The sequence below is a fragment of the Monodelphis domestica genome, chromosome 8, assembly GCF_027887165.1.
Source record: "Monodelphis domestica isolate mMonDom1 chromosome 8, mMonDom1.pri, whole genome shotgun sequence".
Classification (NCBI taxonomy): Eukaryota; Metazoa; Chordata; class Mammalia; order Didelphimorphia; family Didelphidae; genus Monodelphis; species Monodelphis domestica.
The window spans coordinates 203,021,015-203,036,154 of record NC_077234.1 but is presented as its reverse complement, the minus strand read 5'-3'; the positions used below and the strand labels follow the sequence as shown (position 1 = coordinate 203,036,154).

Below are 15,140 nucleotides of genomic sequence, written 5' to 3'. Positions count from 1 at the left end.
ATGTAGGTGTTGCATTGCAAAAAGCATCCCACAGGATGTACTGCAGTGTTTCCCTCCAATAGGCAAATGGGAGATTTTTATCACCTTTCTTCACTCTCCTTGAAAAAATGGAAATTATTTCTAGGTCAAAGCATGAAGACAAGTTTGTCTGTGCAATGGCTTTATAAAGTGGAAGTCACTGCAGAATCCTCCAGTTTGTACACAACCATCCCCCAATACATTTGGTACTGTCAAGTGCATTTCACAGATCTGATTCTGAAACGGTGAGAAAGGACAGTGGGCAGCCCCAGCCAACAAGACACTCTCCGGGGCCACTTCTGAATAAAACTTGTGAACGAGATACACGAAATATTTATTAGGTTCTTTCTGTACAACAGTAGAAATCATTATGCTGTGGATTTGTTCTTTTCAGAGGACCCAATGGAGAGATGAAGAAGGAGCTCTTTTACAGTCTTACAAGTGTGGATACAAAACAGTGAACACCAGAGCTCACCCGCTCACCCGCTGTAGCATCTTAAAAGCATTTCACAAGCTGCTCCTCACTTATATCAGTTAGCACTAGAAAGTGAGCTCAGATTCAGGAGCTGAACTTGCCATGAAACAGGAAGCAAAGTAGAGCTAAGTCAGTGCACTGAGATCTAGAAGCTCTGCTTTGTAGAACATGAATAAAACGCCCCGTTACCTGCTCATTTTTTCCTCTCCTATAATTTCAGTAACATCCTCAGTGACATCTTTATGCTGTATATACAGAGGCCACAAATAAACACGAGGGTGAAAAACCCATCTTTACAATAATACCACTGCAAGCCAGTGGAGACTGAAAAGGACCATTTAATCAATTATGTTGCTTGAGAAATGGCATGATAAATCTGCAGTCAGGCTTTTCCTACAGGAAATGTGAAATACAAATCAACAGGCCTTGGATAATGTATATCTTTAATTTACCCCTGGATTTATGAAAGAATTCAAGTAATTGAAGGAAGCTTTCCATTATGCTACATTAGGGTGTTCATTAGAGAATGTGAATTCTAATGTAAATCTTGGAACAGAGGGAGGGATCTTAGCTTGTAGGTTTACAGAGAGCAGCCTTTGCCAAACTAGTTTAGCTACAGGACCCTTTGGAATGGCTTCTGCAGGGTTTACTGTGTGTCAGGAGCTGTATTAGTCACTGGGGATACCAAGACAAGAAAAAGAGGAAGGAAGGAAAGAAGAAAGAGAAAGAGGAAGGAAGGAAGAAAGAAAGAGAGAAAGGAAGGAAGGAAAAAAGGAGGGAAGGAAGGAAAGAATAAAGAACTCTGTTCTCAAGGAGTTTACATTCTACAGTGTGAAATATATCGCAAGAAATCACACAGCTGGTCTAGGGACACAAAATACCTCCCCAGAAGGGAAAAAAGTATATGTATGTGTGTGTGTGTGTGTGTGTGTGTGTGTGTGTGTGTGTGTGTGTGTGAGAGAGAGAGAGAGAGAGAGAGAGAGAGAGAGAGAGAGAGAGAGAGAGATCTGTAAATCAAAGAAATTGGCAGAAAATTAGAGAGAATTGAGTCCATTTTAATAGAATAAATGGTGTTCCTTTCTTTTAGACATGTCTAATACTTTATGATCCCATTTGGGGTTTTCTTGGCAAAGATACCGGAATGGTTTCCCATGTCCTTCTTCTGTTCATTTTCTAGGTTAGGAAACTGAGGCAAACAGGGAGAAGTGATTTGCCCAGGGTCACCCAGCTAGGAAGTGTCTGAGGCCAAGATTTGAATTCAGGAAGATGCCTTTCTGATTTCAAGCCTGGCACTATATCCACTGGACCACCTAGCTGCCCAGAGGGATAAATGCCTGTCTTGGGTAACAAAGATAACAAAGTAACATGCAGTATTTTTAAAATATACATCATTTCATATTTTTAGAAGGGAAATATTGTTAGCATAGGGATTTTCTCATGGTACCTGTATTTATTCACGTGGACCCAGAGATGCATGGAGCTCAGTTTGGGAAGTGAGGGTATAGAGATAGTGGCAAACCTATGGCACATATGCCAGAGGGGGCACTCAGAACCCTCTCTGTGGGCACATGTGCCATTGCCCCAGCATTAGGTTTGCCAGAGTTTCTTACTAGAAAGTCAGAGGGACTTGGGGCCAGGCTGCTCCCCTCCCTCTCTCCAAAAGCACCTGAGGACATTTTTCACATTTGTAAAAGGTTTGCCTTCACTGTTATAGAACCTATAGGACAGAAAGCTCAAGCATCAGTATAGACTTTCATATACTACTTTAAGCAAACACAAATAGAGATGTGGTTTTTGAACACACAAAGGCTGTCAATAGAGGGAAACATCCAATTTTTTTTTCTTTTGAGATTTTATAAAGTCATTCAATTGGTTTCTTTACCAACACAGTAGTGCTTATAATGTAAATGACACAAAATTCTACAAAATTGCTCTATGGCATAAAGTGAGAAATCCTGGGATGCTGGGAATCCAGGGTTTAACCTGAGTCCAATAAAAAAAACATGGCTGTGATCATAGCATTTGGAAGACCAAGAAAAGCTGCAAGTCAAGGCAATACATGGATAGAGCACCAACCCTGGAGATGGGAAGTCCTGTGTTCAAATGTGGTCTTAGACATTTCCAAGCTGCGTGATCCTGGGCAAGTCACTTAATCCCGAATGCCAAGCCTTTACCACTTTTCTGTTTTAGTATTGATATGAAGACAGTAGGTAAAGGTTAAAAAAAAAGAGCCGTAGATGCTTAGCCTACAAAATAGATAAAATTATGCTTTTTTTTCCATCTCTACCTAAGCATAGGTGACTGTGGGAAGGTACAAAATCACTTTTTGCATTGTGCATATGATTTCTTCTTCTGATCTTCTAATGATTTGGATTCTGAAAGACCTCATTTCAAATCTGGTCTTCACTACTGTGTGACCTTAGGCAAACCACTAAACTTCTCTAGGGTCCCAAGTTGGGTGTTCAAATTTGATCTCAGACATACTGTGAGACATAAGCTGTACAAGCCTAGGTAAGTCATTTAAACTCTTTTTACCTCATTTTGTTCACCTGTAAAATGAATACGGTAATAACACTCACCTCTCAGGGTTGTTGGGAGGATTATCAAATGAGGTAATATTTATAAAATTCCTGGTACTGTGCCTAGCACACAGAGGACACTTAAAAATGCTTATTTCCTTCATTCCTTCTTTCCTACATCTTCATCCATAAAATGAAGAATAAATGGACTCTGAGTTCTCTTTGAGCTCTAAATCAATGATCCTATGAGCATGTTGGGTAGCTAGGTGACAATTCAGAGAGCACTCAATTCATGAGTTCGAATGCAGCCTCAGACATTTACTAGCTTTGTGACTCTGGGCAAGTCACTTATCCCTCTTTGCCTCAGTTTCCTCATTTGTAAAATGAGCTGGAGAAGAAAATGGCAAATCACTCACTCTCCAATATCATTGCCAAGACAACCGCAAATGAGGTCAAGAAGAGTCAGACATGACTGAACAACAACAAAAGTGGGTATATTATCTCTAGCTTAACTCCTTGGGACAGTCAGCCAGATTTTCCCAGTTCAGCAAGTATACTTATATATATATATATATATTCTTTCAGAGTGCTAAATGGACACCTAGTAAGAGTGAAAGAATTTTTCAAACTTCACATTGCTCCCAAAAGAGAGACTTGGGGAAATCTGGCTCAGAAAATGCTTGGTCAAGCAATCAAAATCTGATATCTTGAAACTGGAGACTGGTCTATCAACTTGGTCTAAACTATCTAGCTTAAAATTAGGTCCAAGGTAACGTGACCCTACAGTGTCTTTGTGCACAAAGGCGCTCTGTTGAGTTATTACACTTCTTCCTCTTATAGTGAAACATTATATGTTCATGTCGCCTTTTTTTGCTTCCTTAGTATAAAAAATGATCTACTATATAAACTCACAAAGAAAGAAACCCCCCAGTGCTGAATAGGTTAACAATATTCCTTTGAATCCTCTTAGAGCAATAACAATGATACTTAGGAACCAAGTAGGTAACCTCTCTAAGTCTATAAACTGCAGGAAAGATGTTAATCTGCAATGGAAGAAGGAATTTCCTCACCGAGAGTTCTTACACCAGTGAAACACAGGCATAGTATTTAAAAATAGGCAACCAAAAATATCTGGGCGGGGGGGAGAGGGAGGGAAGGTATAGATGAGAAGAGACTGAATTTTTAAAACACATGGTCCATTATTAGTTCTATTGCCTTTGACTGTTTAAAATTAAGAAACGTTATTTTTCTTTTATAAATCCTCATTTTCTGTCTTAGTAACAACACAAAGACAGAACTAGGCAATTGGGGTTAAGTGACTTGCCCAGGGTCACACAGCTAGGACGTATCTGAGGACAAATTTGAACCCAGGTCCTCTTGACTCCATACCTGGTACTCTACCTACTGTGTCACCTAGCTCCCCTCTTTTGATTGCCTTTTTAAAAAGGTAAGTTCTCTTTAAAAATAAAGAAGAAACCACATCACGCATACTTTGTCCATGATCACATACACACACCTGCTTTAGAACAGACCTAAAGCTAGAAGACTTCGAGGCATCTATCCCAACCCTTTCATTTTCCAGACATATAGAATGAGACCTAAAGTTGTTAAATACCTTAGTGGAAAAAGGATTTGCCACACAGGTCCATGTGACTCCAAATCTAGCATCTTTCCATTGCACCAATGTCATTCTTTCTAGAAGTAGGGTTTTAGATTAGGTAGCATATTGGGTTTTCTCTGCCCTTTTTCTACTTCTCCATCCTTTTTATGGGTTACAGGAGAGTTTAAATGTGCAAAGTGATGTCAATATTCTAGGCTCTTTGTTCTAGGCTTGAGTGGAAGCATTTGTTTTGTCTTAGGGCTACATGATAGTCAAAATCAGTTTGTGGATCTCCCCAAATGGGCAAAATACCCTGAAGCTTCGGGAATCTGATTTTGCTAACTATTGATTATTATTTCAGTATGTAGAGAAAACCCCACCAATTCCAGACTTTTGCCCATTTCAATATGTACTTCTAGTAGCTTTAACCTTGAACACGGGGCTACGGGCACATCTAAATAAGAGACCTTTTATTCCTGCAAATCTTGCTCATGATTTTTTTTTTATACTAAGGTGACTTTCACTCATATTTCCATATTTGATTTAGAGGCCAGAAGATTCCCTGGTTTGTCTTTTAGGTCCCAGTGTTTCCGAAGTGATTTGTTTTCAAGCCTATGTCAAAAGATGCAATGACAGTCGGTTATTTTTTATACACTGCACAATAAATAAGAGAAAAATCTTCTAAAATAAAAGAACTGAGATGGGTCTGAGAAGATAGAAATTGTAAATTATAGTTCTATAATAAAATAATAAACTAGTGAATGTGAGAAATGATCGAATTTAAAGACCAAAATACTTCAAACTGGGAATGGGGGGAAAAGCATGGAATAGAAATAATGTTTCTTGAGTGGAGTTGAAATTTACTATGAGAAAATGGCCCCAGTGGTTGAGATCCAGAGCAATGGTTAAGAAAGAATGTTTGAGAGCAAAATGACAGCTATCAGAGGGGATATGGAAAAAGTGGATATTTATCTACTACTGGTGGAGCTGCAAACTGATCCAACCATTTGGAGAGCAATTTGGAATTATAGCTGGGGAGTTATGGAGCTGTGCATATTCCTAGACCCAGCAATACCCAAGGAGATCAGAGAAAGAGGAAAAGAACTTGTTTGTTCCCACATATTTATAGCATCTCTCTCTGTGGTTGGTGGCAAAGAACTGGAAATTGAGGGGATGCCCATCAATAAGGGGGTGGCTAGACAAGCTGTGGTATATGATCGTGAAGGAATACTTCTGTGCCATACGAAATGATGAGCAGGCTAATTAAAAGGAAAAGCTTAGAAAGAATGACATGGGATAATGGACAATAAAATGAGTAGAACCAAGAGAATGTCATACACGACTCCAGATTTAATACTGGCAGAATGAATTGTGAATGTGACCTCCAGAGAGCAAACTGGAAGGTGAAAACATGAAAGATGCAATTTGTAGAATTACGTCTGTCTCCTGGATGATCCCATCAGTGACGTGGGGAGTTGGGAGGGGGCTGGGACACTAGTGGATAAATTCTTGCCCAGTGACTTGCCCAGTGTCAAACAGCTAGGAAATACCTCAGGGGAAATTTGAAGCCAGATCCTTCTGGTGCTCTATCCATTGGGCTACTTACCTGCCCTTTACTCTACCTTTTAACTGTCAGAGCCATTTTGAGTGGAGGGATGAAAGAAAAGCTATTAGGTATACTATATACCCACACAGAGAAGGGAAGACAGGATTACCTCATCAGTTCTGAGGTCTGAATTTTTTTTTCTAGTTCTTTCTGGTTGAAAGGTATTCTAGTGCAGAGATATAGTCTCAAATTCAGGAAGACCTAATTTCAAATTCTGTCCCAGACACATACTGACTGTGTGACCCTAGGCAAATCACTTAATTTCTCAGTGATCAAGACAAGTTTTCATTAATAGAGCTTCTCCCACCACCAGCGAAATCCTAAGTGGGTGCTGTAAACCTTAAGCAATAATGGCCCAATTCCCCCTTCAATAAGGTATGAGAGTTGGTCTGGATGATTTTTAAGGTCTCTTCCAACTCTAAATCTTCCTTAATAATAGAAATAAAATATTCCAGGGACCAGTGAGTTGGTGCAACTTTAAACAGCCCTGTATATAATGTGCCATTTGACTAACAATTTAGGTAAATATCAATTAATCAATGAACATTTATTAAGCGCCTACTATGTGCCAGGCACTGTTTTAAGAGAGAAGATACAAAAAGAAGCAAAAAAAAAAAGAATCCCTGCATTCAAGAACATCTAAAGGGTAATATGCAAGCAAATATATACAAAGAAAGCTATGTACAGGATAGAAAGAAAATTATTTCATTTATTTTTAAAAAAATAACCCTTACGTTCTATCTTAAAATCAATACTATATATTGATTCTAAGGCAGTTAGATGGGAGTTAAGTGACTTGCCCAGGGTCACACATCTAGAAAGTGTCTTGAGGCCAGTTTGAGCCTCCATCTCCAGACTTGACTCTCAATCCACCGAGCTGCCCCCTAAAAAGGAAATGAATTAAAGAAAGAAAGTACAGGTATTAAGAAGGGTTAAAGAAGGCTTCCTGTAGGAGATGGGATTTTAGATGGGTTTTAAAGGAAGTCAGGGTAGTCAGGGGTCACATCAGAGGAGGCAGAGTGTTCTAAGCATGGAGGACAGCCAGTGAAAATGCTCAGAGCCAAGTGATGGAGTGTGACCTATTGGATCAAAGAATACATAGGTGGGAGTAAGGGGCAAGAAGCCTAAATGATGAAGGATTTTGAATTCCAAACAGCACATTTTGGATTTGCTTCTGTAGGCAATAGGAAGCCATTGGAGATTATTGAGTAGGGAGCTGATAGGATCAGACCTGTGCTTTAGTAAAACCACTTTAGGGGCTGAATGAAGGATGGACCCGAGTGGAGAGAGATTTGAGGCAGGCAGAGCCACCAGCACACTATTGCACTAATTCTCTCTATCCATTCTTCCGCAGCTAACTCTCTCTGAATAGATCTCAGGCCTTTTGGACAATAAAAGTGGAGGAGGAAAAAAAAACCAAGTGAGACCACAGCAAACAGGGCACAGGGCAGGAGTGGAAGAGACGTGAGATTCAACTGGAGAGGCTGCTTTTTCTTTTTTCCTTTAAGGCGCTTTTGGAAGACTTGTACAAAGCAGTGCCCTGTCCTAAAGAGGTCTCAAAGCATCCAGTCAAAGATGACTCCATTAGTCCTGGTAGAAGTCTTTCTGGCGAAAAGTCTGCTGACCTCTTTGGCCCTGAATCAAGCAATAATATCACCAGAACAAGATAGTCTGTAATTACCTGGGAGGTAAACAAGATACTTGAAACCAAATAGAAAAAGTAGACATGGACAGGGTATTGGCAATTTGGGCATATTTTTAAAAAATCTGCTCAAAAAACTCAGAAAAGCAGGGGCACTTAGGTGACTCAGTGGATAGAGAACTAGGCATGGAGATGTGAGAGGCCCTGGGTTCAAATATGGCCTCAGATATTTCCTGACCTTGTACAAGTCATTTAACCCCCATTGCCTAACCCTTGCCAATCTTCTGCCTTAGAAACAAGGCATAGTATTGATTCTAAGATGGAAGGTCAGAGTTTTTGTTTTAAAATGCAAAAGACAAAGCTTACCAAGGCCAATCTAAGTGGCCCATTCCATGTCTAGAAAAAGGTTAATTGTTAGCAAATTTTTCCTTACATTACGCCTACATTTCCCTTTTGGCAACTTTGACCCACATTGTTTCTAGATCGGCCAGAGGAGAGCAAGTCCAATACACTGGATCTCTTTAACATGACAGCCTTTTCATAAATTTGAAGAGAGCCTCCTTCTTTCCCCTATTTTCTTGTGCCACATCTTCTTTTCTCAGGCTAAACATCTCCGGTTCTTTCCATTGATTTATAGAGCACATGATTTTAAATCCCTTTGTTATTCCAGTTCCCCTCAAATCGTCAATTTCCCTCCCAAAATGTGGCATCCAGAATCGAGCAGGGCAGATGCCACCTCAAAAGGGCAGACTAGTGAGGTTACTCTGACTCATTGGAGACAGGATACTTTTTTGGCCATCATATTATGTAGTTGATGATTTCATCTTGAGCTTGGAGTCCATTAGCACTTCTCATGGGGGTTGCTTTCTAGCCACATTAAAAAAAAAATCAACCTTTGATTTTGTTACAAAAGAGAACTATCCAGTAAGAACTCCTTCTACTGGTACAGATCAGCACCTCAAATCTTAGGAACTGCACAGATGTCTAAAGCAGAGACCTCCCTCGGGCACTGAGATTAGAAGACGTGCAGCCAGGATGTGTCAGAAGCAGGTCTCGAATCAGCACCATCCTGACTTTTGAAGCTCAGTGGCTGTCAATTACACCTCATCAGTTTTTTGGAACTTTTGTACAATTCCTTTTTTCTTAAATCCAGGAAAGGATCATTATATCTGTCTTTAATAAATTTCATTTTATTAGCTTCAGTCGAGTGTTTCTTTCAAGATCTTTTTGGAAGGGGATTATGTCATTGAACATATTAACTCGCTTTTCCAGTTTTAATGAGCAAATCCGATACATGTGCTCACACAAAGACGACTTTATCTAGGCCACGGTAAAAAGGTTGAATATCTGATCCCACTCCACTCGCGTCCATAAGGTCTTTATCAACGATCCTCTTCCAGGTAGACACGGAGCAATGTGCTCATTAATATTCTTTGGATCTTGTTCTACTAGTTGAATGCTCTTAACTCTACTTTTTTCCAAGCTCTCCAAAATGATTTGCTTAGATTCATATTACTTCTCTGATATTTCCCTCTATTACTTGTCTATTAATCATCAAAAATGTAAATTTCTTGGGTGTTAGTTAAGTGGCACAATAGAAGGAGCAAGAGACCTGAAGTCAGAAGTATTGGGGTTCAAATCTGGCTTCAGACACTTCCCATGTGTGACCTTGGGCAAGTCACTTAACCCCATTTGCCTAGTTTTACTAAAATAGAAAGTAAGGGTTAAAAAAAAAGATCCTTGAGGAGAGGGAGATTTTCATTTTTGCCTTCGTATCATCAGCAAGCCTTTGTGCCATTCTGCCACCCTTAAATCTGACTCGTGCATAAGTCAAGACATCACCACCATGTCATTGGTCCTCTTTGACAACAACAGTACTTTGGGGGCAATCAAGCAACACAGTGGATAAAGATAGAGCAACCTGTAGCTGGGAAGAGCTGGTTGAAATATGACCTCAGATACTTCTTACCTGTGTGACCCTGGGCAAGTCACTTAACCCTAATTGTCTAGCCCTTGCTGATCTTAGTTTTAGTACTGATACTAGGATAGAAGGTAGGGGTTTAAAAAAAAGTAGTGCCTTGAATTCAGTTGGTACTTAATTACATGCTTGTTGATTAATTGATAATTAAATAAGATTGGATATAAATTGTTATTGAAAAACCCATTAGCTGGTGGTGTTTATTATTTCCCTTTCCAGGAGGCATAGATAGAGTGTTAGATCTGGAGTCAGGAAGACTTGAGTTCAAATCCAGTCTCAGACATTTACTAACTGTGTGGCTCTGGGCAAGTTACTTAACCTCTCCTGGCCTCAGTTTTCTCAACTGTAAAATGGAGATAACAATAGCACCACTCTTGAAGGATAGTTCTGAAGACTCAGTAATTGCAGGGTGTTTGACAAAGCTTTCAAGTGGTGTATAAACGCAGGTTATTGCCATGAACAGAAGCTATAAAATAAATTTACAGTTTAATAGACTCCATCCTTTGTCTTTTTGGAAACCAGGGCATTTGCCTGTCTCTAGTCTTTTGTTATGGCTTTATTCTACATAGTACATTTATTCTACATAGTAATTGTTCTGGGATTGGTGGCTTAAACTCACTATAATTCAAGCCTCTCTCATTAACTTTTCATTTGTCTGGAGTTTTAGTTTCCTCTTAACTTTTTCTTTTCCCATCCTCTAGTTTGAGAATCTTTCTTCTTTAGGGAGGTCAGCTAGAGTGACACAATGGATAGAGTTCTGGGCCCAAAGGCTTCCTGAGTTCCAATCTGGTCTCAGATACTTATGAACTTAGTGACCCTGGGCAAGTCATTTAATCTTGTTTTCCTCAGTTTCCTCATCTGTAAAATGAGCTGGAGAAGGAAATGGCAAGTCACTCTAGTATCTTTGCCAAGAAAAAGTCAAAGGGGTCAAGGAGAGTCAGAAATGACTAAACAATAAGAATTTCTTAATATAGAGAAGAAGCAGAAGTTGAGTACTTCTATTTTCTTTCATCTGTTTCAGTTTTCCTATTTGCTTCAAATCCTGGGCCAATCTCTTTCTCATTTCCCTTTTATCCAACCTACACGTTTTTCAAAGCCCTTTTTGTTAGCCTTTAGCATTTTTTGATAGCCTCTGTTCCTAAATGGGTTTTAGTTTTCCTGACACTATTCCTGCAGGCAGGCACTTTTATATTCCTCGTTGGATATGTGCCGTCCCTTTCATCTTTGGTACATGACCCTTCAAAATCTGGCCTGAGCTGCCCATACGCCCACATCAAACAGGTCTCTCCTTTCTGAAAGCATAAAGCACTTATAAAGCACTTTACAATCATCCTGATTACTCAGCCTTCCTCATGAAGTAGGTCACCTCCATCTGAGGAAACTGAAAGCACTGAGGGTTATTATCTAGCAAATCCATGACTAAGGTGAAGTACAGGCTGGAGTCTGGCTCCAATATTAGCTGCTTTTTCAAATATTCAAGGAGTGGTAAAAGGGGGTGGGGAGAAATGGAAAGGATGGTTTAAAAGTTATTTGACTTTCTGGTTCAATTGATATAATCCTTTGAAAAAATGCATTCAGGGAAGCTGGGTAGCCTGGTGGATAGAGCATCAGGCATGGAGTGAGGAGGAACTAACTTCCAATCTGACCTCAGACACTTCCTAGCTGTGTGACCCTGGGTAAGTCACTTGATGCCCACGGTCTAGCCTTGATTGCTCTTCTGCCTTGGAGTTAGTACTTAGTTTTGATTCTAAGATGGAAGGTAAGGATTAAACAACACATGTAAGAGGCAGCTAGGTGGCACAGAGATTAAAGTGCCAGGCTTGGAGTCAGGAGGTTCAAATCTGGCCTCAGACATTTCTTAGCTGTGTGACCCTGAGCAAGTCACTTAACCTCATTTGCCTATTCTGTCTTAGAGTTGTTATTAGGACAGAAAATAGGGGTTAAAAATAAAAACAACAATGACCACATGCAGTACTGCTGGGTGCTCAGAAATCTGAAGTCAGTTCTCTATATGCTACTGATGTTTCTAAAAAGCCCCAAAGCAGGTAAAACTAGCTAAAGGAGACATTAAAAACTTGATTTCTCCCAGGTACTTAAATACCCTGATTGTCAGTGGGGTACTTGGACAGTTACAATGAATCATCCTGGCTGGTGGCTAGGGACCACTGCAGTTCACTGAGGCACGTCATGCCATAAAACGGGCATCTCTGGCAGTCTGTGGGCTCACGTTTGGCATTCTGCTCACTCCATCCCCAGGTCTGCTCGTTTCTTCTCCCATAAACTGCTTTCTGGCCATGTCCCCTCTCAGTGAACGTGCTTCTTTGACTCGAGCATCAGACTTTATCCTGGTCCTTGTTAAATGTTCTCTTCTGAGCCATCTTTGGCTGGCCAACTGTCCCAGCCTGTCAAGACTCAGTTCTGTCGTTTGATGTCCTAATTGCTTTCCAGCTTCTTGTCATCTGCCAGCCTGAGGAACATACCCTCCGTGCCATTCCCAACAGGGTACTCAGGGAGCCGCTGCTCTTTGAGATCCTCTATCACCCTCTCCAAATCTAGGCAGGATTCTTGGCTTGCCACACATTGGCAGAAGGGGTTGGGGCTTTAGGGAACCTCTAGTCTAACTCACTTATTTATAGATAAGGAAACAGACTTGGAGAGATCCAGGTGAAATGACTTTTATAGATGATAAAAGAAACAGAAGCAGGATTTGAACCTGGGTCCTCTGAGCCCTTCTCCTGGCTTCTTTCGACTCCGTAACACTGTCATCTCACTATATACCTTACTCCTTGGTATGCCAACCTATCATGTCAGGGGCGACCAGGCAGTGGTGCTTCTTGCCCAAACCTAAGCTGGCACGTTAAGTAAATGCCTTTAGGTCCTGGCATTGCATTCTTCCAGTAGCCAATAGTTAACCTGTCAATTTAGGATGAGGAGGGGCTGGAGAAGGTGCTGATGGCGGGAGATGATTAGCAGCCTCAGAACAAGGCAGCTTCTGCCTGAATGAGATGAAGCCGGTCCCTTTCACAGCCTTCCTTTTGTGCCACCTCTAAGGATGTGGTGCTAAAAGGCGAGATCAGGGGAGCCAGTGCTATTGGGCCACGGCTTTCTCAGGTTCCAAAAAAGGAGCATCTTCGGGCTTTTGCGTGATCATTTGGGGAGCTTCCCCAAGAGTCGCCACCTTATTATAGCAGCAGGTAGTTCTTCTCTTGAGCTTCTCTAAGGCATACCTGCTTAATTTATCTGTGCAATCTCAGGGACTGGGGGGGGGGGGTCTAGGGGGGAGAATTATTCATGAGGATTCAAATGTAATAAAGGCAGTGAGCCTCAGGGCACAATAAATCCAAACTGTAACACCAGAAAAGATTGTTCGGATCCCAGTGGCAGGATGTCCCTGGCCAGCTGTATATATTCCTGGGGAGATTGTCTTGTTCAAAGGAAAGGCTCTGGAAAACTTCCTTTCAAAGGAGACATATATGCATCTAGGGTAGAGGACCTAGGCACAATTCTGAGACTAATGCTGTTTGTCCTTTCTTTCCTTGGCTCACGCTGTACTCTATTAACCAAATGAAGTAGAAACAGCCAGAGCTCATCCTAGGAATTGTATTTATGGCCTGACTGTTGGTGGAAATGTTTATGCATAATGATAAAGTAGAAGCCAAGAGAACTTTTTTTTTTTAATGGAGAGAAAACATTTCTTTTCAATATGTCAATCCAAACTGACAAGGTGTGTACTTTAAATAGACCTGTATTGGGGGCAGCTGGGTAGCTCAGTGGATTGAGAGCCAGGCCTACAGATGGGAGGTCATGGGTTCAAATCTGGCCTCAGACACTTCCCAGCTGTGTGACCCTGGGCAAGTCACTTAACCCCCATTGCCAAGCCCTTACCACTCTTCTGCCTTGGAAGCAATACAGTATTGGTTCCAAGACAAAAGGTAAGGGTTTAAAAAAATAGACCTGTATTCATTGTTTTCCCAGCCACTACTGAAAACCAATAGCAATAGCAAAAAGAACATTTACCATTTAAAAGAGGCTACATTTTTATTCCTTCATTAAATGGACTGCTCTCCCTCCCTTCTTCTCTCTCTCTCTCTCTCTCTCTCTCTCTCTCTCTCTCTCTCTCTCTCTCTCTCTCTCTCTCTCTCTCCCCACTCCATCTTCCTCAGTCTCTCTGTCTCTGTCTCTGTGTCTCTGTCTCTCTCTGTCTCCATCTCTGTCTCTCTCTGCACTCTCTTCTTTATCTCCAAATAGATTTATCTTCATGAAAATAAATCAGTTCACATCCTCTGCTTTTGAAAAGAACGTTCTTGGTTCCAAAGTAAATGTCAGTCTTAGTCATAAACATGGATGGAGAAGATGTGATCCATGGGCCAGGGGGGTGTCCAAATGCAATGGCTTGTCCTCAGATGGAAGAGCAAATTCATGATATTCATGAAACTATTTCTATTCCAGTCTTGCAAAGGAGTCTAATTTCCTAGCCCACATTTCACTCTAGACAGTCTGCCTTCCCCTCAAGCAGCATCGCCTATGTTACAAAAGGAATTTAAGGGGGGGGATCCACATTTGTTCCTACTGGCCCATAAGAAATGGTACCTGGATGTCTTCCCAGGTGTCCTATTCCAAGTGTGTATCACTTCCAAGTTTTTGGTAAACTCTGGCCCCAAATGAGAGTTGTTTCACTGACCTCCCTTTCCCCATAAATTTTCCCCACTTCTAACTTGATGATAAAATCACTCTTAAGTTCCATAGATCCTGTGTCATGACTAACTAGCAGTTTCATTAAGTGGGTTGTTAACTTGTCAAAGCAGCAAATTTTTAAAATCAGCTCTGAGTCAACCTATTTTATAATCTGAGGCATGTCACTCCAGGCTTGAGACTTCTTTTTGGCAAGTTCCATCCAGGATGGCTGATCTGCGCTGGAATAACTGGCCCTCTTTAGCTGATTCAGTTCTTTCTCAGTCATCACCTGAGATTGAGCTGCTGGGAAAGAAAAAAAAATAACATGAATGGGGAGCTTTGCCAATTTGTAGCAAACCATTTCTACTACTTTAACAATGTACAGGGAGGTCCTTGAAAGGACACAGGTTCCTTCAGATAAATGGAGCAATAATTGTGAAGAGAAGCAAATAGGCCATGTATACAATTTATTTTGTTTAGGAAAAAAAAGCAGGTGCAATGCCTGAATACTTGTCACTGTGCTCAGATAATGGAATTGCTTGTAATAAAACTGCAAGAACTAGCCCCTAGCCCAGCAATGGCGAACCTTTTAGAGGTGGAGTGCCAGGCCCCACACCCAGACCAAGTG

At 40.9% G+C, this 15,140-nt stretch overlaps 1 protein-coding gene across 1 annotated transcript in view; it reads right to left on the bottom strand.

Moving 5' to 3' along the window:
• Positions 1-328: 328 nt before the first annotated feature.
• CRACDL (CRACD like) overlaps positions 329-15,140 on the bottom strand; it is a 127,727-nt gene continuing 112,915 nt past the window's right edge. Inside the window, exon 10 of the mRNA XM_007501100.3 lies at positions 329-14,815. Coding sequence (XP_007501162.3) covers positions 14,673-14,815 — 143 coding nt within the window. The 3' untranslated portion in view covers positions 329-14,672. The remainder of the gene's footprint in view (positions 14,816-15,140) is intronic.